The 22,805-nt window shown below is 43.4% G+C and overlaps 1 protein-coding gene across 1 annotated transcript; it reads left to right on the top strand.

The window, feature by feature from the left end:
- Nucleotides 1-2,202: 2,202 nt before the first annotated feature.
- Nucleotides 2,203-19,184, top strand: LOC126419364 (mucin-5AC-like). The gene is made up of 3 exons (XM_050086551.1): nt 2,203-2,328; nt 16,908-17,024; nt 18,450-19,184. The coding sequence occupies exons 1-3, from the start codon at nt 2,203-2,205 to the stop codon at nt 19,182-19,184; spliced, it is 978 nt and encodes a 325-aa protein (XP_049942508.1).
- Nucleotides 19,185-22,805: the final 3,621 nt, after the last annotated feature.

Below are 22,805 nucleotides of genomic sequence, written 5' to 3'. Positions count from 1 at the left end.
GCCGAGGAACACATTTCAGACACACCGCCGCTCAGAATTAAAACGAAGGCGACAGGGGTTGCATAAAGCGCGTCAATGAAACCACCTTTCCATGGGGCGATGACTCCCACCCATATCGCGGTGGAAAATACAGTTCTAAATGCAATGAGCGACGGGAGACGCTGACATTGCTGACATCCCAGCAAGTTACAACCATTCTCTAAAGGCTATATGGCGTAGTATTCCCCTTGAACGTGGTTGCCCCACCGAATTTTTACTTTCGTTTGCAGATTGGAACCTACAGGGACAAAATTTGGTTTGAGGGTGGGGAGGGGTGTGGCGGAGACGCGCTGTTGACATACGCGTGATTAAAATGGCAAATCCGCAGCGGTATTAGCCGAGCGTTCTGGGGCGATGCCGTCATGGACGGTGCGGCTGATTCCGTCGGAGGTTCGATTCCTCCCTTGGGCATGGATGTGTGTGTTTGTCCTTACGATAATTTAGGTTAAGTAGTGTGTAAGCTTAGGCACTGATGACGTTAGCAGTTAAGTCCCATAAGATATCACACACATTAAAAAAAATGGCAATGGATCCCACTAAGACATGTAGTTGGAAAAAACCCTCGACAGTTCCCACCCACTTTTATTGAGAAATTTAAAAATGAGCCTTGTCACCTCTCCGATTCCAGCTGCATATATGTATGAGGAAACAACATACCATGTTGCAGACAGTTTGACGTATTGCGTTCTGAGAGAGCTACTCGGAAAGTATGGTCCGCTTGATCGTGCAATGGAAACCACAACGAAAGTTTGCAGAAGCTTTGCATAGATCTGCCCAACGATCGCGTCACTTCGATCTTTTCAGTTCTCTGTGCACAGTGAGCACCTAAAGATGCACAAAAAACAGTGTCTTCCGCCATGTATGAGTGCCTGTGAGAGATTTCGCCTGATTTTATGCAGCCCACACAGCGTTATCGTCATGCGTTTCCTTCTTTACGACGTTTCGCTGCCCCACACTGCAGGGGCAATGAGGACGTTCCTGCAGCAAATTTGATGGGAAGTGTTTGATCACCCATCATACAGCGGGGACTTGGCTACCTCTGAGTTTTATATCTGCTCACATGGGCCGTTGCTATAAAGACAAAATTTTGTCGTTGACAACAAGCCGCAGATCAGCGTAGAGAATTGGCAGGAAACACATTCAGCGAAATTCTAAGACGACAGTATTGTGGAAAACTGCTACAATGCTATGACAAATGTGTCAGTCGTAGCTGCCACTATGTAGAGCAGTTGCTGAAAAGTTTATCCTACTGTTGCACTTAAAATGTTTTTGATCTTCACTGTAGTTTCTATTTCATGACCGACCGAACTTACTTTCCGAATAGCCCCTGTGTAATCTTAAATTTAAGATAGGAATTAATAATTTATCTCCATACAAATCTCCCACAGCTCCAACTGAAGTCCCAGGAACCTTAAGAAAAATAATAAAATGCTTACCAGTATATCTTTTAACTCTTGCGCTCCTGATTTGACATATAAATTATTCATATATCGCTTCTCCTGTGACGTTACCATTACAATTTTTTAGTTGTGTCTTAAAAGTGCAGATGAGGTGTTCTGCATCTTTGTTCGATTGAAGGTGGAACAGTAGTGCACGTATGTGGTGAATACCATGCTGTGCACAAAAAGCGTCTGAGAATAAAATTGTGACTGTTGTCACTGACCGAGGAATGGGGCAGCTCTTTGATTCACATTACCTGAGTGAGAGGCTCTGCCGTCTTGAGGTGGAGGTTGGTAGCTCTGTGAAACGGGAGTAAGTGTCAATGACCAGCAATCAACAAGCATCCAAGAGGGAGTCTGTGAAGTCCACACGGACCCACTCACAAAGCTGATAGCCCAGACCATGGTGAACAGCTTTGCCGGGGAGCGGCCTGAAATGCTGCACATTTAGATAAAGCAGTGATTAAATGTTCAAATTCATTATGAATTCGAAGCATTAGACATGGCGGCTAGCCAACATCTTGGTGAATGAAATGTCGCAAAGATCCTTATGCAGAAGGTGAATAATGTCGTGCCGAGAGAAACCCTAACGATCCCTTGTAGAACAGCCTTTCACTGCGCACAACAAAAAATCGCCATCGACGAGCGCGTGTCTGTGTCTCAACTGACAATAATTGTGGATGGAATTTGTGGCCCTTCTTGCGGAACATATTGGCGCAGTTGAATGGAGAACAGAGTCGACGGCGACGGCTTGAGCAATGGAAGAGCTGTTAATAGAGAATCTATACACAGTGCTCCAAGCTACCTCGTCGAGGTAAAAGCAGAGAACATCATCCTGATCGAAACCAGGGTCAGATCCCATCAGTAAACGCGAAAGGGCGACTGCGTTTGAATGATAAGGTACTTGCGGAAATGAATACCATTGTTACATCTACTAAGGAACAGGGCCCAACTCTGAAGTCGATGGCTTGTGTTATACGGGAAGTTTGTCACGGGGCTAAAGAGAGAGGACCAGCTGATAGTGGTCAAACACGAGGCAGAACGGTGGATGTTCTTCAAGTTCTGGAATGCGTGGTCTCAGGCAGGAGTCCACTCAAACGCTGCACTTTTCTTAAGTGGTTGATATCAAGGAAATGAGACCAAAGCTGCTTGCTGAAGGAACTTGAGGCAATTCGCGACTTTGCCTAAGAAATCCTGGAACCCTCTCAAATTCGCGGGGCGAAAGGACCATAACTGGCGGTGTGTGCCTGTCGGTTGGCTGAATCCCCCGACAAGAAATAAGATGTCCAATGTATTCAGGGTTGCAAGAAATATGACTTTTCCAAATTGCACTTTAGTCCTAAGGGACACGATGTCTGAAACAAAAGACTATGTTTGTGAAGACGGTCTAAGCTGGTGTGACTGGTAACGACACTCTCGTTGAGGTGATTGATATAACAGTGAATTCGTTGAGTAAGTTGCTCCAAATAGCGCTGAAAAATGGCCGGCGTGCTTACAACGCCAGAAACACTTCAGTCTTAAATGTAGAGGCCTTACGGGATATTCATAACAAGAAGCAGACATAATTTGTCATCAATGTTAATGTACTTCCAAAAAATCTATTTTTGAAAAATACTGTGCATGCACAGCTTCATCACAGGTTAGTCCTGGCGTAGACGGGGGTATGTATCGACCGCTTTCTTTGAATTAACTGGCAGCTCAGAGTCATCACCATAGACACGGATTATGGCCGTCGGCTTCTTGATAATGACTAATGTTGTAGCCCAGGGACTGGATCAAATAGGTTCCATGACGCCTAAAGCGGTCAATCTGTCTAATTCTTCGTTCACTTGCGCGCGAAGTGTTACATTCCTGGCATGGAAAAAACGGGGTCACGCCGTCGATTTTTATGACATACGCACTACGTTATTAGCATCCTTCTTGAGTCCCGGGAGAAAAGGGCACAATATTCCCGGTAAACATAATTCAGCCGTTGATAAGGCACAAAATAAGACACAAAATAACCTGAATCGGATATCGTAAATCGAAAAGCCCGGATACCGTCCAAAACGAACAAATGTTCCGTAAGCGCTCTGTCCATTGCTAGGAATAATCAATGGGCGCACCACAGCCTTGTGCGTTGTTCCCGCAGTAAACTGGCCCAGGTTGGGAATCTGCTGCCTATTATAGCTGAGAAGCTGGCGCAAAGTTGCTGACAGCGGACGAGAACCAAGACGGACGTAAGTATTAGAATTTAACTGCGTGGCTGCTGAAGCCCTGTCCAGTTGGAAGTGTAAGTGGAACCCCGTTAATACGCTCATTGATGAACGTCGTCTTAGAAACAGTTGCATTTCTTACACTGAAGAGCTAAAGAAATTGCTGTACCTGCCTAATATCGTACAGGGCCCCCGCGAGCATTCAGAATTGTCGGAACACGACGTGACGTGTCTGAAGTAGTGTTGGGGGGATTTGACTACATGAATCCTGCAGGGCTGTCCATAAATCTGTAAGACTACGAGGGGGTGGTGATCTCTTCTGAACTGCTAGTAGCAAGGCATCCCGGATATGCACAATAATTTTCATGTCTGCGGAGTGTGGTGGTCAGCAGAAGGTTAACACTCAGAAGAGTGCTCTTTGAGCCACTCTATAACAATTCTGGACGTGTGGGGTGTCTCATTTTCCTGCTGGGATTGCCGAAGTCCGTCGGAATGCACAATGGACATAAATGGATGCAGGTGATAAGACAGAATGCTTACGTACGTGACACCTGTCAATGTCGTATCTAGACGTATCAGGGATCCCTCATCACTCCAACTGCACTCGCCCCACACCATTACAGTGTCTCCACCAGCCTCAACAGTCCCCTGCTGACATGCAGGGTCCATGGATTCATGAGGTTATGTCCTTACCCGTACACGTCCGTCCATTCGATACAGTTTGAAACTGTGTTGACGCACCCAGGGCAGGCGTAAAGCTTTGTGTCGTGCAGTCATCAGCAGTACACGAGTGGCCCTCGGCTCGGAAAGCCCATATCAATGATGTTTCGTTGAATGTTTCGCACGCTGACACTTATTGATGGCACAGCATCGAAATCTACAGTTTCTTGCGGAAGGGTTGCATTTCTGTATCGCTGAACGCTTCTCTTCAGTCGTCGTCTGTCCCGTTCTTGCGGTATATTTTCCTGGCAGCTGCGATGTCGGAGATTTGATGATTTAGCGAATTCCTGAAATTCATGGTACACTCGCGAATTTGGTCGTACGGGAAAATGGCCAGTTCATCGCTACCTGATACTCTGTCCCATCGCTCTTGCGCCGAGTATAACACCACGCTCAGACACACTTACATCTTGATAACCTACCATTGTAACAGCAGTAACCGACCTAACAACTGCGTCAGGTACTTGTATTATATAGGCGTAGCCGGCCGCAGCGCTGTATTCTGTCAGTATACATATCTCTGTATTTGAGTACGCAGTAAACTGACATAAGGCTGGGAGAGCGTTTGTTGTCCACATGCCACTCTATACCAGCATCCAGTGACGCCTATGGGCTTAGGATGACACGGCGACCTGTCGGTATTGTTGAACCTCCGTGGCTTGTTAGAGCAAAATTTGGTTTTTTAGTTTTTGTTTGAATACGCAAGTCTATACAAGTTTCTTTGTCGCTTCACTGTATCACAGATATTAACCACTAATCTACATGTATAAAGTACATGTAGACTAGCCACTGCGGATGAGGTCAGTTGCTTCATTTATTCACTCTGTGTGTGTGTGTGTGTGTGTGTGTGTGTGTGTGTGTGTGTGTATGTGCGTCTGTAATGGCCTCAGACTCGTAATCAACATAGAGTTCATGCGTACATTAGTAATTAGCTTTGTGATAAGCAAGTCATGCTTCTCCATACACATGGATTTCATTCAGTTCTGTTAGAACAGCAAGATATTCCAACACTGATTCTGCAGGTTTTTTTCCTACTGAAAGCGTTGGTTAGTTGCAACAATTTTCATACAGGACGTTGCTAAAAATGAACTTTACTCCTGAAGTGTAAGCGGATGATGTTTCATTTACGAATTAGTTAATTATTTACTCTGGAATACCTGTAACCACGGATGTGTTATCTTAGAAAGTCCGTTAGAGCAAAATACGGATTCCGCGGAAAAAAGTCGATTGATGATACATTTAACCGGGCATACGAGTTACAGGACAAATTCAACCGCAAGTTTTCCATTGAGCTTCTCCTAACAGAAAAGGATGGGGGTATACACGTACATATTTGTGATAATGTCGCATACGCTGATGACATGTTGTCTGTGGCGTGATCCAACTCATGAAGACTTCTGGAAACCTAAGCTAGAGGCATTCTACACAGTCTGGGCGGGCGAGGTCTGGAAAAGAAGGTCACTGAGGCTACCGACAAGACAGTCCGTATGTTATCGGAAGTAAAATTACAGAATGACCAGGTTATAAAACGGCAGAAAACACGTAACTAGACACCTACTGGTATAAATTGACGATCGACTACCGCTCAATCAACACATAAAACAGGGGGTTGAGAAAACACGGTAACTTTTCCAGTCTCATCGATCAACACAGCCGTTTACACAGTTCCACTACAACCTACACTATGTGATCAAAAGTATCCGGACACCTGGCAGAAAATGACTTACAAGTTCGTTTCGCACTCCATCGGTAATACTGGAATTCAGTGCGGTGTTGGCCCAGCCTTAGCCTTGATGACAGCTTCCACTCTCGCAAGCATACGTTCAAACACGTGTTGGAAGGTTTCTTGAGGAATGACAGCCCATTCTTCACGGAGTGCTGCATTGAGGAGAGGTATCGATGTCGGACGGTGAAGCCTCGCACGAAGTCGGCGTTCCAAAACATCCCAAAGGTGTTCTCTAGTATTGAGGTCAGGACTCTGTGCATTCAAGTCCATTATAGGGATGTTAGTGCCATGTAACCACTCCGCCACAGGCCGTGAATTATGAGCAGGTGCTCGGTCGTGTTGAAAGATGCAATCACCATCCCCGAAATATTCTTTAACAGTGGGAAGTAAGAAGGTGCTTAAAACATTAGTGTAGGCCTGTGCTGTGATAGTGCCACTCAAAACAACAAGGGGTGAAAGCCCCCTCCATAAAAACACGACCGCACCATAACACCACCGCCTCCGAATGTTACTGTTGCACTACACATGCTTGCAGATGACGTGCACCCGACATTCGCCATACCCACACCCTGCCATAGGATCGCCACACTGTGTACCGTGATTCTTCACTGCAAACAACGTTTTTCCACTTTTTAGTCATCCATTGTTTACGCTTTCACCAAGCGAGGCATCGTTTGGCATTTACCGGAGTGATGTGTGGCTTAGGAGCAGCCTCTCGACCATGTAATCCAAGTTTTCTCACCTTACACCTAACTGTCATAGTATTTGCAGTGAATCCTGATTAAGTTAGGAATTCGTTTCTGATGGCCTGGATATACGAGGGCAGTTCAATAAGTAATGCAACACATTTTTTTCTGAAACAGGGGTTGTTTTATTCAGCATTGAAATACACCAGGTTATTCCCCAATCTTTTAGCTACACAACACTATTTTTGAACGTAATCTCCATTCAATGCTACGGCCTTACGCCACCTTGAAATGAGGGCCTGTATGCCTGCACGGTACCATTCCACTGGTCGATGTCGGAGCCAACGTCGTACTGCATCAATAACTTCTTCATCATCCGCGTAGTGCCTCCCACGGATTGCGTCCTTCATTGGGCCAAACATATGGAAATCCGACGGTGCGAGATCGGGGCTGTAGGGTGCATGAGGAAGAACAGTCCACTGAAGTTTTGTGAGCTCCTCTCGGGTGCGAAGACTTGTGTGAGGTCTTGCGTTGTCATGAAGAAGGAGAAGTTCGTTCAGATTTTTGTGCCTACGAACACGCTGAAGTCGTTTCTTCAATTTCTGAAGAGTAGCACAATACACTTCAGAGTTGATTGTTTGACCATGGGGAAGGACATCGAACAGAATAACCCCTTCAGCGTCCCAGAAGACTGTAACCATGACTTTACCGGCTGAGGGTATGGCTTTAAACTTTTTCTTGGTAGGGGAGTGGGTGTGGCGCCACTCCATTGATTGCCGTTTTGTTTCAGGTTCGAAGTGATGAACCCATGTTTCATCGCCTGTAACAATCTTTGACAAGAAATTGTCACCCTCAGCCACATGACGAGCAAGCAATTCCGCACAGATGGTTCTCCTTTGCTCTTTATGGTGTTCGGTTAGACAACGAGGGACCCAGCGGGAACAAACCTTTGAATATCCCAACTGGTGAACAATTGTGACAGCACTACGAACAGAGATGTCAAGTTGAGCACTGAATTGTTTGATGGTGATCCGTCGATCATCTCGAACGAGTATGTTCGCACGCTCCACCATTGCAGGAGTCACAGCTGTGCACGGCCGGCCCGCACGCGGGAGATCAGGCAGTCTTGCTTGACCTTGCGGCGATGATGACACACGCTTTGCCCAACGACTCACCGTGCTTTTGTCCACTGCCAGATCACCGTAGACATTCTGCAAGCGCCTATGAATATCTGAGATGCCCTGGTTTTCCGCCAAAAGAAACTCGATCACTGCCCGTTGTTTGCAACGCACATCCGTTACAGACGCCATTTTAACAGCTCCGTACAGCGCTGCCACCTGTCGGAAGTCAATGAAACTATACGAGACAAAGCGGGAATGTTTGAAAATATTCCACAAGAAATTTCCGGTTTTTTCAACCAAAATTGGCCGAGAAAAAAAAAGTGTTGCATTACTTATTGAACTGCCCTCGTATGTCTGACTATTACACATTACGCCCCTCTTCAACTGTTGGCGGCCTGTACACTTTTGTGCTGTAAGTGTACCTTCAAGTTTCCACTTCACTATCACATCGGAAGCAGTGGACCTAGGGACGTTTAGGGGTGTGGAAATCACATGTTCAGACGTATGACTCAAGTGACACCCAATAACCTAACCACGTTCGAAGTCCGTAAAGCGCCCCATTCTGCTCTCTCACGATGTCTAATGACTCCTGAGGTCGCTGATGTGGAGTACCTGGGAGTAGGTGGCAGCATAATGCACCTCATACAAAAAACGTTTGTTTTTCAGGATGTCAGGATACTTTTGATCACATAGTGCTTGTTTTGTGGATCTGCAGAATATTTCGCGGCGTGCACATGGTCACTGTCTCTCTCTCTCATAACTAACACAACCTTGTTACATGACGTCAAAGAACTGTTGTGCTGAGACTGACAGGGGATTTAAGCACGACGTCAGTGGAGGCACTATGCGTCGTGCTCGTAACATACCCGAGTGACTTAACAATCTGTCAGCGAGCTTAGATACACTTCCTAAAGAGAAGAAAAGTAGACAAAATAATGGAAGTTACGGATCATGATTTAAGGGACAAGGAGCAGCTGGAGCAGTGACAAGTGAATGCGTGGCAGCGGAGTGGGTAACCAGTGTTAACGGCTCTAGATTTTACTCTTTTTTCCACAACGTCCGAGTAGAGCTGGAAATTCCCCATGCACGCCGCCGTCCAGCCATGGTGCATTTCTTTTGTAGGATATGGCCAGTACCTAATGGACTTTCATGGAAGGTGCACCTCGGTCAGCCAACAGAGTGCCCCTGTGGCTAACAATGAACGCCTAAACATAGCCTTCTGCTCTTCGTACTACATATGACAACCCGACAAATAAATACCACTACGAATCCATAAGACACAGACAAATGGCAACCTGTGAACCCAGCTACTGACACTACATCGCATACACTGCATGCCGAATTTATAGAAACAAGATCGTACAGACAAACCAGACGGGCAGTTAACCAAGATAAGCTTGAATCATAGGAAATATCATACACCCTGCGCTGCTCCACATTTATTTCAGCATATTAAGGGAGTATGTGATTAAGATAAACACAGGCACCAACGTGAAGGAATATCTGTCACTTATTTTCAATCTTTGTGCTTCTCGACAATGTTATAAACACGGTTCATAGATGTTCATCAGAATTCTTGAGGGTAATTAATCGCCGGCCGATGTGACCGTGCGGTTCTAGGCGCTTCAGTCTGGAACCGCACGACCGCTACGGTCACAGGTTCGCATCCTGTCTGGGGCATGGATGTATGTGATGTCCTTAGGTTAGTTAGGTGCAAGTAGTTCTACGTTCTAGGGGACTGATGACCACAGATGTTAAGTCCCATAGTGCTCAGAGCCATTTGAACCAATTTTGGTAATTAATCAGTTGTTTGCATTCATGTGTAGTGACGAGTTGCTGATATCATTTTACGCACAGTATTGCCACTACTGATCCAGCAGTTTTGTTAAGTGTCTGCTGATGTGCTATTATTATCCCTGCCCTGATCTCGGAGACAGTACACACTCACTGAGCGTCAGAAGTGTAGCTCTCGCTGCCCAAATTACACCTTCAGCCGAACTCATACTTTTTCACTGTCACCTGCACGTGGCGGAAAATTAAACACTTACGTCTCGATGGCGGTATGACACAGCGTATCAGGAACAGAGGTAAGTGGATATTAATAAATGATTATGTTTCACGGTCAATGCTTGAAGGACACAGAACGTAGACAACACTATACATGAATTAGAATAACGTGTTATTTAGATTAGTACAATAGCATTAACAGTTTTGTGGTCATTAATCACAATAAATATGTAAAACCTTCATTAATTGTATTTAGTATAGTAAACGTAATTGTTATAACGATCTCGCAATCATTATACCTCCACTGACCTGTAAAATCTGTATTGCAGCACTCCTGATTTAACCAACACAGATAACAATTAACAAACCATACGGCATTGCGTACACAATGTCAGTTTATATCGAAGAAACAGTTTCAGTAATACTAACAACTTAGCTATTAATTTACATTCGAAAAACACGTGACACTGAACAAGTATGTAACTAAGTAGTTTTAGAAAAAATAGTTCGAACCAAAACTGCAAGACTCGAAGGTATTCCGTTTTCACTGGCTCTGTTAGATACATCATCGGTCGTCTCTTTGCTTTTCTCCGTAATTGTTCTTTCCTATGACCTTGAGCCTTGGTAAAAATTGCTGTTTTGAAGAGCGCGCCACAGCGCGTAGTGTGAAGCAGTCGCCCTCCGTTTCTGGCGGTAGTGCGGCTGTGGCAATCGCAGATTTGGTGTCTCCCTCTGGTGGGAAAGGGAAAAGGTTGCCCACGTGCATCTAAGGGTCGCTATGAGCTCGCCAGGGGTCAGTCCGGGTCAGCCTCAGTCAGTCTGGGTCAGCCTCTTGTCCCCAGCTTGATAGTCTGTCTCTCGTCCGCATTTGTTACGTAGTTAGTGTCTGTCTGTCGTTCGGAGCTGCCTCTGTCATGTTTGTCGGATTTCGTGTGTTAACGAAATTATTGCTTGGAGTGTAACGGCCTAATTCCTGAAATATATTTTGATCTTGCCTATGATCTTGAGAGGCGGTATCTGTGTACTGTTGACCATCTTTTTTGGCCAACCTTGTAGAATGTATATAAGATTGCATTTCATGGCCTTTCATTTAAATGATCATTGAGGTATATAAAGCTGCTACCCTTTCACCGTAAGTCTTTTCTCAGAAGTTAAAATCAAGTTGTACATTTGGTGGCAAGGTTAATATTGTAATTGTTAGTATTTTGTACCATTTCCGTCCCTCCTACGGGGTTGCATAATTTGTGTGCTTGTGTAAATTGTTAAAACCCTTAGTTTAAAGTTATCTGGTGTGTTGCAGATTTGCACCAGTGTAGTCTTTCAGAGGCTGTTGTGAGCGGTCGTAACTATGGCCGTGTCAAAACGGAGCGGCAACGTTCTCTGCCCGAAAGCTCATACAGTCAAAACTTGTTTCTTTCTGCCTCTGAATAAATTGTAACTTGATAATTAGAGGATGCTTTCTGATTATAATTTTAAATCTGTTTCTTTTAAAAAAATGCCTTTTAGGCACTATTAAAGTGAATAAATTCCCATTGGTTTAAAGGATTTTTGACTATGGTTTCATCAGTTACTCCCTGGCAACTACTTCCACACTTACATAGTGTGATTAAATGTGTTAATGTTCTTGATGAATCGCTAGCAAATAAAATAAATTCTGAAGAATATTCTTTGAAAACAAATCACGGTTCAAACCTATCTTTTATTTAATCTCCTTACGCATCTTAATAATTGAAGCGAGTTTCACATCGTAGACTAATTTTATATTTGGCTATTTTATTACATCCAAACCAAAATTATAAACTACATTTTTGTGTAAAATTGCAATTAAAAGAGATAATTCCCAAGCAAACTAAGAAACTGTTAGATATGAAGTGGTCTGCCTCTTCGTGGCTTTGGGCGGGCTACATCGAGCGGAGCCGGAAGCTACCACAACTTGCTCCTGTTCACGATGACCAAGAGGCAAAAAACATCTAGGCTGGGTATGTTACAACGGATCACTTGTAATAAGAGAAGGAAAACTCATATGACCGTAGGCAGCTGGCTACCCATCTGGCGTAACGGAAAAAAAAAGTTCGAATTACCAGCTTTGCGAACTGGAAGAAGCACTATTGTTTAACCAGCGGTCCCGCATGTGAAGAGGAGGGGAGGTAGAAAGAAATCGTATTATGTCTCGGGTGTTCTGATGAGCAACTTCTGTCTCAGTACAGAGTACTGAAATTATCCACTTGAGATCGTTGCTGTATGTTTGAAATATAGTAATGTAATGGGCGACAGAGGATAGAGAAGATGCACGCTAAAAAGAAAGAGCTTGGCTTTTACATCTTCTTAAAGAAATTACTAACAGGAAATACGACTTCTGACTATTACCTTAATAGCAATCCAGGTACACAGTTCCCAGTAACGCATGAAAAGTAATTCCCTGGTGATATAATGTCAGTGCAGAGCTATAATCGCAGAGAAAATGATGTGGACTTCCCATTTTTTACCACAGAACTTATGCATTCTTGAGGTGACAGTAACTGATTAGATTTTAAACTGATGAACAATACAATTGTCTAAGAATGTAGACGCAGTGGTCCATTCAGTAGTCTCTTGATTCCCAGCACAAACACCTTCCATGACCTGAGAGATGACAATTACACGCATGGTGAATGCGTTCATGTTAATATAACGTACCTAGCTACATTTACAGAATTTCAGGAATGGTTTCCCAAAAGCTTAAATAAGTCATCAGTTACAGTACCCATTGTTTTGCATACCTTAATACTGTGACGCGATCTACTTTCTGTTACTTCTCTGCTTGCTGATGGCTGCATTTTCACACGCTATGTTATTATATATGGTGCTGTGTTATTTAATTTATTTTCGGATAAAAATTCTGTTTGTTAAAGGTGTAGTAGGTATTATGCACTCAGACCGAGAGTTGTAACGCTACATTTTTTTTTTTTTACTCCAACGCTCTTTATTTATTACCCAAATCAATATAGAAACTTGGGATAAAATTTAACTTGCACTTCGAATCTGGAAGTATACATTGGTGGCTACTGTAAGTTGCCGGTTTCTGTACTTGCAGCAGGAATTCTCCTTCGACAACCTAACTCGTACATTCGCTCATCCATTACCCAACAAGCGAGAAATCTGGATAGAGATAACAGGCAACAAACAGCGTATTGCCTTCTCCGCTTCAGCTGTCACAATTCATTTACCACGGTGCAACGTGGTTTCCTCCAAGAATGCGATTTGGCATCTTCTATAACTAAAGCGATCGCACGATTTGTACCATTATTTCGACACACTTCTTGTCTGTGAGAGGGCCGCCCTGTACGCATCCCCAAGGCGCAGAGCACGTCATCGGGGTGTTAAGTATAGTTCTCTAATTTTCCTTTCTTGTTTTAAATGTGATCCGTAGCAGTTTAGTCTACATAACAATCAGGAATTAACTGTTCCGCATTCCGTACGGCGTGATTTGCGACGATATTCGAGTTTCACGCAATACAGCATTCAACTGCAAACATGCCATTCTGATTTCAATAAACAACGTGTTCATATTTGTGAATTCGGTCTGTGCGTTGAGATGGAAGATAACAATGCCCTTTGTGGTTTAGTGTTCAGTGATGAGGGTAACTTTTGTTAAACAAGAGAAGTGTAGCGACAGAATATGGGTACACAGCAAATAGACAAACAAGACGAAGGCTCTCCAAAACTTCATGTGCTCTGTGTCGTTGTTCGAGAACACGTTTAAGGAGCGTTTTTTTTTGCGGAGAAGACGATTACAGGAATTTTGTTACCTAAATATCGCCGATATGGCTTTATTAGTATTTCATTTTTGAACATGACGGAGTACCACCTAAGTGGTAAATTGTGAGAGCATCTCTCAGTAGTGAGCTGCCTCCATGACCGACCGCCTTATGGGGGGACGGGCCTCTAATTGCATCACTCGGGTCAAAGATCATCTCATTTCACGGTATATGATCCTCATCTTTTTCCCTTTTTATCCGTATTATTTAGTGCTATGAAGATAGCCAGTAAACTACTTTGTGATACGATAAGGCAAAATATAGAAAACAGGGACAATATTACACATATTACGTTAAGATATTTATTTAAAATGGCAAAACATTAATTCCCGCTACATTTGCACATTATTGTCTCCCCTGATGAAACGCTCATCAAAACGTGTGAGCCGTGTTTGTGTCTATGAATTTGTAAGTGTGGGCCAGTGGGTGGCAGTACCTCTCACATCGGAAACTCGTGAAACTGCTGGCGCCATTATTGTGAAATAGCAATTTTCTCCTCTGAGTTCATCTAGACTTCTCAATGACTTCCTATGTTATGTCTGGGCATAAGCATTTGCACCGACATTCAAATTAATCTTATTGAATATTTCGCAACTCACATACATAAATTTCAGTTCAACGAACATAGTACTACCAACGAGAAAGAATTAATTGCAGTAATTGTTCTAATATCAGTAGAATGAACCGTTTCTGTTCTATTCGCTTCCCGAACACACGGCCTCGATCACACTCGGATAAGAATTAAATCAGCTTTCGTACTTGAGTAACCACAGCGACACAATAAGCTGGGCTCACAGGCAAACTGGCCGTAGGGTTCCCGTGTGACAACGTACGTCCGTAGTAACATGTTGCCAACATTTCGTATAACACTGTCTTTTATGCAATTAGATACAAATACAGTATAAGACATGTAGACAGCTCCTCTGTCGTTGACTCCATCTATTAAAATCCTACTCTATAAAGGAATTTTTTAATAGCATAAAGCAATACATTACTACAATAATTGACAAACATATTTTCAATGGTCATGCATTCGTTTCCAGAACACACGGCGTCGCTCACACTCGGATAAGAATAAAATTAGTTTTCGTACTTCAGTAACCACAGCGAAACCATAATCTGGGGTTACAGACAAACTGGCCGTAGGGTTCCCTTGTGACAGTGCGCGTCTGTAGTAACAAGTTGCAGCATTTCGTATAACATAAGCTTGTATGCAGTTGGATACAAATACAGTAGCCGGCAGGTGTGGCCGAGCGGTTCTAGGCGCTACAGTTTGGATTCGCACGACCGCTACGGTCGCAGGATCGAATCCTGCCTCAGGCATGGATGTGTGTGATGTCCTTAGGTTAGTTAGGTTTAATTAGTTCTAAGTTCTAGGGACTGGTAAGTCCCATAGTGCTCAGACCCATTTGAACCATTTTTGAACAAATACAGTAAAAGACATCTAAGCTCCTCCTCTGTCGTTGACTACAGCTATTAAAATCCAACTCTATAAAGGAATCTTTTAGTAGCGTAGGCAACACAATACTACAAAAAATTGACAAACATATTTTCACTGGTCATGAGTTGGACTACTAAAGTCCCGTAAAAGTTGTTCTGTAGTTCAGTATGTGAAAGAATTACATTTTTCACGCACTATTCGCGAGTGGAACAGACTTGGATGGATCAGATAGTGGTACGCCACACACCATTAGGTGGCTTGCGAAGTATGATGTAGATGTAGGTGTATTTTCGCAAATCGCATTGGCATGTTTCGTATTTGAAGCAATAATTTTTCCCTTTAATTTGCACTTATGTTCAAATGAGACACGCGTATGAAAATGCTGTAATATATGGACACTGAAACATTGTGTAGCAACTGTCAGTTAACAGCGCATGTATCGTCATCTGGGTTGCCTGTCAACAATGCAGTGTCGCTTGAAGCGATCTGTGCCGTTGCTCAGGAACATTGCGAGTCCGTATAGTTCTCGTGCGCTCTAGTATTGTCTCGAGGTGTTCTGAAAAAACCGTAACTTAACAGTTAACGTAAAGAAGGAGGTTGAGAAAGCTTCGTATTACCATCTGAGAAGAAGCCTAAACGTCCATTTTTCCAGCCGGACACCAGTTCTTCGGAACAGGTATGTAATAAGTGATCCTTTCTGTCCTTGTCCGCCGTTAGACAGACATCAATTTCGCACACACAGGATCGAATTACATTAAGTAGTCCAAAATTACACATAGAGCTGCTACAACTGCTTAGGAAATAGTACAAGATACACACAATAATACAAGACACAAACATTACGCTTTCAGACAAAACATTTGGTCGTAGAGGTAGGAATATACACCTACTCGTTTGAAAAACATAGAACGTAGTTCGGATTCATTGTTTTCATAGGCGTCTAACGAAATTCTTTTTATTAATTTTGGAATAATTTTCTATTAAATTATTCGACCATCGGCTTTTCTCTCTGTAACCCCATTTAGATGTTTCATTTATTAAATTACTGAAAACTTTATTCTGTGTATGAACGGTTAGTCTTAATATTTATGTGTATGTAGTCCATATCTTCCACGACACTCCTGGTTTCAAATGATCGTGCGATTCATATATGTTTCTGAGTCGTTTTTACCGGCAATATTCAGTACTAACAGTCCACGGTAAATTAAGGTTTGTTCGTGCGCTTCCCTTTTCAAGATTTAATCCTAAAAGAAATGCCGTTGCTGACATTCAGTGACTCATCCGGTATTTATTCAGTTCCCTGTCAAGGTTCTCGCATTCCAGATTAGCCCAGACGTGTATGATTTTTAATATATTTAAGAGCACTTAACAATCTGATTCTGCTGCAGAATTAATCAAGGATTATCAAGCTATATCAAAATTCCATACATTTTTCCTGAACTGAAGCCTATCCACTAACTGATTTTTTTCGATGGAAACAAATGTGCGAGGTAAATAAGTAGTAGGCGGTGGCTCGAGATACCTTCTTTAATATAATCCCAGTTGAAGTTCACATTATACTGTTTCATGCTACATAACAGATAAATTATCCATCGACCCATCTAACTCTGTAATTAGACTGGTACGTTTCAACAGTTACATTTATGCGTTATAGTCTACTCCAAGTGTGGTGCGTTGAAGGAACACCTCATTCACACATAATGTCGGACAATATTTAGTGTGTTTCTTTCCTGCAGAAGATGTTTCGCCGGTTTCGCCGGTGGCTGCCCTGCTGTACCACTGGGGAGGGGAGAGAGGCAGACGAGCCGCCGGAGGAGAAGACCGCCCCTGGCCACCCACTGGACAGCACGGAGGTGAGGGGCGCCGTGGTGCCTGCCTTCTGAGAGGCATCGACGGAGCAGACTACTTGATTTAAAAGCGCTATTTTCATCGTCTATCACTATTAGGTATTTTGTGAAACCTTGGCAATCTTTCTTAGTTAGTGACTGGGATAAAAAGTGGTGTTCTGAATTACTGCTTCCTTTAGACTATGTTCTGAGCGTTACCTACTTTACTGTTATTTGTAAGAGTCAAGAAATGTCACTTTCTTCAGTTGCGGGATTCGCTGTTCTCATGTTAAGTGGTTAGTCCTTATACATCAATGGGAATCAAAAGTGGCACTCGCATAAGGTGTCAAACGTATTTGCATATTTATCAATCGAATAAGGAACTAATGACCAAGAGTAATAGTAGGAAATGATAAGGAAAACGTAAGTGTGGCATGTTATATATTGGCTTTATTCTAATTAGAGTAAACATTATGTCCATTGTGTATCTCAACACTGAAACCTCCCTCGTGGGATTGGGAATACGTGGTGCGCTAATGAAGGTATAGAAACGGAGCAGGAATAAATGAAAAAACCATTCTAGCGACGATACGGGTCGATAATGCGGAAACGCACTGACTTCAGTGTCTCTGAGAACGGGTAGTCTGCTGTGTCAGGTGCTTAGGGACATCATTGGTAAATGGTTTACTTGTTTGGCTGTCGTGAGCTATGAAAGGAGGTTGAATGACGGAGAGACCTGCAGTAGCCGGTAAGACCTTCCATGTCCTCTCCTCACCACGGTACGTAATGGTCAGAGTCATATGCGGACTGTAGAGCAGTATCTGAGGACAGAGCAAATTGCTGGTACAGGCACAAAGGCCTAATCCGCGACATCCAGAACCTCTTGTGTATTGTATTCTTGAGGCGGCCCAACACCATATTAAATAGTCGGTCATATTATTTTGGATCGTCAGTATAAGTTTGTAGGACACAGGCCACCATGAAACCCTGCGAGGTGGATACGCGCATCCTCGCGTCTCTTCTCGTCAGTGCAGAAGTGAGCTTACAGGCATGATCCATATCGAGCGATTGGGAGACATCACAACATCATGTAGTCAATGATACTGTATCATTGTGTGGAACGTCGAGCAGTGATAGTCTTTTGCTAATGTATAGATTACTATTCAGAATAACATGCTCTTAAAGATCCAACCCGGACAAAGAAAATGCACGAGAATAATTTAGACACCAATATAATCTCACAGTATTTATAATGTCACTATATTGACAGATAAATAATTCGTACTTTCATTCGATTTAAATATGTACTGAATAGGTGTACCAAAAGAACTGGCAATATTTAATGTTACTTTAATGATCTAAATTACTGTGAATAGATCTTCTCTCAATTTGTATCACATGGAACACATTTATCAACATCTTAACATCATCCATTATATCTTTTTCTCACAGGAGCCAGCATTAGCTACAACAGCGGCGTCACCAGCCACGTCGCACACTGCAACACTGCAGGTATCGCCAGCCACGTTGCCGGACACAGGAGGAGAGCCAGCAGAAGCCACAAGAGAAGAGGCGTCTCCACCCGCGTCACCATCCACAGTACCACTTGAACGACCAGCTGCTCCACAAGTGGTTGCACCAGCCGTGTCACCAGCCACAACAGGAGTGGCCAAGGAGGCCACAACACAACTGGAGTCTCCAGTCGTATTGCCATCCACAACACAACTTGAACCAGCAGCTCCAACACACGTGGCATCTCCCGCCACGTCCCCATCTACAACACATGTCTCATCAGGCATGACACAAGTGACGTCAGCACCTACAATTGAAGTGGCGTTGCCACCCACAACAAGAGCAATTCTTCGAGCCTCATCGCCAGGCACAACAGAAGTTACTTCATCAGCAGCCTATCTAACCACAAAACGTGTAGCCTCATTACCTTTAGAGCAGTTGGTGTCCAAAGCATCGCCGTCAGCCTCCACACAAATAGCATCCGTCATCCCCATTGCCTGCTACAGCATGCATCCTATCACCAGTCCTGTTGCCAGATACAACACCCATCAAGGCACCAATCTTGTTGCCAGATACAGCACACGCTGTGCCACCAGTCCTGCTGCCAGACACAACACGCGTTCTGTCACCAGTCCTGCTGCCAGCTACAATATGATTCGCGTCTCAAGATTCTGAATGTCATTGAAATATATCATTTGTTCTTATTACACTTTTGATTAAATAAAAACGAAATTTTATGTGTTATATACTGTGTCTATTTCTAACTATGCTGATGTATGCATGTAGAGACCTGACACTTACATGTGTGTGGATACATTTTAATGTAATTTGTAATACATAAGCTTATAGAACCCTAGTACTTCAAAATTCATCCCAAGTAGTTTTCCATTTGCCAATTCTACTGCAGTGTTAGTTGACAAGAAAAGAAAACGTTGTTGTTTAGAAGGGAAAGGAACGAATGGAATATTATGACTAATGTACAAACAGATAAAAATCTCTTTTCTGGCTATGATTGTGCTGAGATGTTGGAAAGTGGAGCACAGGATTACAGTTTCACAGATCGATCACGTTTTGAATGAATTTTAAACTGAAACAATCTTGCTGTGTGCCTAGATTAGATACTTGGTAGCAGCTAGTTTTGCTTTGGAGTTATTCGTAAGTATATCAACAGACTCATTCCTCCAAGACACAGTTTTGTTGAGCAAGATTCTGTGGGTGTCACCTGCAGAATTTGACCAGTGCTGCATACTTGCGTCAAAACAACCAAAAATTCCATAGTTGGACAGGACTTTATTCTGTGGACCCCCACCACATTTAATAGAATACACTAGGAAGAACTGATATGAGAAAGTTCGATTAATTGTGTTTAGAATGGGTGGCATCAGACAGAGTTCAAAGATCTGATAACACATTTTCTGTGCTCATATGGTAATGCTGATATCGAAGTTAGATCTAAACAATTGTACATGTGAATGCACAAATCCTTCTTCCTGCAAGTTAAAATTCTAAATAATACATATCGTAGAAAGTACCAGCCACTGAAACTACACATTACTGGGTGTACTCGCTACAATTTCGTATATACTCCAGACAGTAAATGCTGTACCAACCTACAAACTTCCAGTGGCCGGTCCTCCGTTGTCTGTTCCTCAGATGCAGCGAATCCTGCATGATGAGAAATGTAGGGGGGTGTAACTCTTACATTCTCACCATTTTGTCGTACTCCAATAGTATACAGGGTGTGGCAGATAAGTTATGAGACTCAGTCTAGAAAAACAAATTTATTGATCCAATTTGTACAAAACGTTAATGTTCTTCAAAGTACTCGCCTTGGGCGTCGACTCAACGTTGCCAGCGCGTTTTCCAAGCTTCATAGGCCCCACTGTAGTCCATTTGAGCTATCCCAGTTAGTGCCTTCGTGACAGCACGTTGGATGTACGGAATATCGTCGAAACGACGACCCTTCAGGCATCTTTTGACCTTCGGAAATAGGAAGAAATCAGGAGGACTCAAGTCAGGGCTGTATGGTGGCTGTGGCAAAACTTCAACTCCAATTCGGGTCAAGTAGGAGGTCACGAGGAATGTTGTGTGCGCTGGAGCGTTGTCGTGGTGGAGACGCCAGCGTTGAGCAAGGTCCTGTCGCTTCCGTTTGACGGCTCTGTGCAATCACTGATGGACTTCTTTGTAGAATTCGACATTGACAGTCTTCCCCTGAGGCACAAACTCTTTGTGAATTAACACCCGCTTGTCGAAAAACACAATCAGCATTGTCTTGATGCGGGATTTTGACATTCTTGCTTTCTTCGGCAGCGGGGATGCCGGTGTGTGCCACTCCGAGCTCTGGGCTTTCATCTCCAGGTCGTACTGGAACGTCCACGATTCATCACCTGTTACTACGTTGTCTAAAAAGTGTGGATTATTTTCCAAATCATTCAACATCTCACAGCAAACGTCCACTCGTCGTTGCTTTTGTTCGGCGGTGAGCACTCGGGGAACCAATTTTGCGCAAACTTTCCTCATCATCAAATCTTGCGCAACAATTTGGTGAACCGTAAATTTATTCACGGAGACCTCATTGGCGATCATTTTGAGAATTAAACGACGGTCTGAGTCCAGGAGTTCTTTCACTTTGGCCACCGTTTCATCCACACGACTCGTTGAAGGGCGTCCAGATCGTTCCGTGTCTTCAACGGATTCCCTCCCGTTTTTAAATTCATTAAACCACCGGAACACTTGAGCTTTTGATAGGGAGTCTTCTTTGTAGGCCTCCGTAATCATAGCAAAAGTTTCCGAAGCAGTTTTGCCCAAGCGAAAGCAAAATTTGATTGCATACCGCTGTTCTATCGAGCGATCCATCTTCAGCGTTTTCACAAGTGTCACGGGAACACAAACAACGTAATACGCGAAGCTCGACCCTCACTGCACCAGAGCTCCGACGCAACTGCGAACCGGTTCTATTGTTAGCTCAGATCCCCCACCACGTGACGTACAGGTGGAGACCGCCCTGCGAGCGACTGGGGCGCCGCGCGGCGGCCAGTCTCATTACTTATCTACCACACCCTGTATTAATAACATTTTTTTACTGCTTTACTGGTACACGTAATGTTGTCAGTCACGCTATTGCTTTCGTGTACAAAACTACTATCCCATTATAACGCACAAGGTTTCCACTTGATGCCTTCCTGAATCCCAAATTTAATGTTTAAAGAGCTATTTAATATATATACTTGCGAATTTGAGTATCGAGTAAGGCAAGTCGAACATATTGCACTAAAAAATAGAAACTCCTCTACAGTGGCTCCTATCATAGTGGTACGCAGCAGAGTTTCTGCACGCCGGAAATGCAATGTACGCCCCATCCCCCGAAATCATGTTAGTTAAATACTGAAGAGAGTAAGTCAAGCTTTGAGAAATGCAAAACTCAGCCATGGGTTCGAATTAACCGTTAGCAGAAGTGATCAGCTGTCATATGAAACAACCGCCGTGGCCTTGATGTAGGCAAAATGAATGCTGAACTGATTCCATTATTCCAGCCCCCACACTGAACCCGTAGTTCACATTACCTACAACCACAACTGAACCACAAACGAAACAGAGACACATTGACTACTTCTTACGGGTAAACGACTGACGCCACTGAAAAATTCTATCTGAAGTACCGTCAATGAAGGCATCAGATCAGCAGGGTCTACTGAAGCACAGGATACAACCCGTTAGCTTTGACCAATGACGTCCTAGGTAGCTCATAGATACTAATGTCTTTACTTTCCAACCATAGCTGATAAATCGGTTGTCTGCTACGGATAAGCGCCATCATTGTACATTTAAAAAATTGAATGTTGTTTTAAAAGGCAGAGCTAGATATTCGCAAAATTTCTTTCGTTTGCATTGATTTCAGTAATTGGTATTTTGCAATTCATTCGGTACTTAATTTCATTCTTAGTGAGTTTGAGATAATTTAGACCAGTAGTTTTTTGTTTTATGAGAATTTTCTCTTTTTCGTTTTAGTTTTTAGGTATGGATTTATCTATTCCAATGAACCTGGATGATTTAAAGGAAGCTATGGGCTCAGACATGATGGCCATGAGTCGATTTTTACAAATGTATGTTCCTGTTGCCGGTTAAGTTCGATGTCGTGAGTTCGACGAACATACGCGGCAGACAAGTGTGTCCGCTCGACGTACTCACGACTTATTCGTATGGCGCTGCAGCAAAGATCGGTTGTGGCTGTCCGATAGACGAGGAACATGGATCGAGAAAACTAAGCTCGCGTTCAGGGATATTGTTGGTGTATGA

This window comes from Schistocerca serialis, chromosome 9, assembly GCF_023864345.2.
Source record: "Schistocerca serialis cubense isolate TAMUIC-IGC-003099 chromosome 9, iqSchSeri2.2, whole genome shotgun sequence".
Classification (NCBI taxonomy): domain Eukaryota; kingdom Metazoa; phylum Arthropoda; class Insecta; order Orthoptera; family Acrididae; genus Schistocerca; species Schistocerca serialis.
Note: the sequence above shows the minus strand (reverse complement) of the source record. Positions and strands in the feature narration are given on the sequence as shown.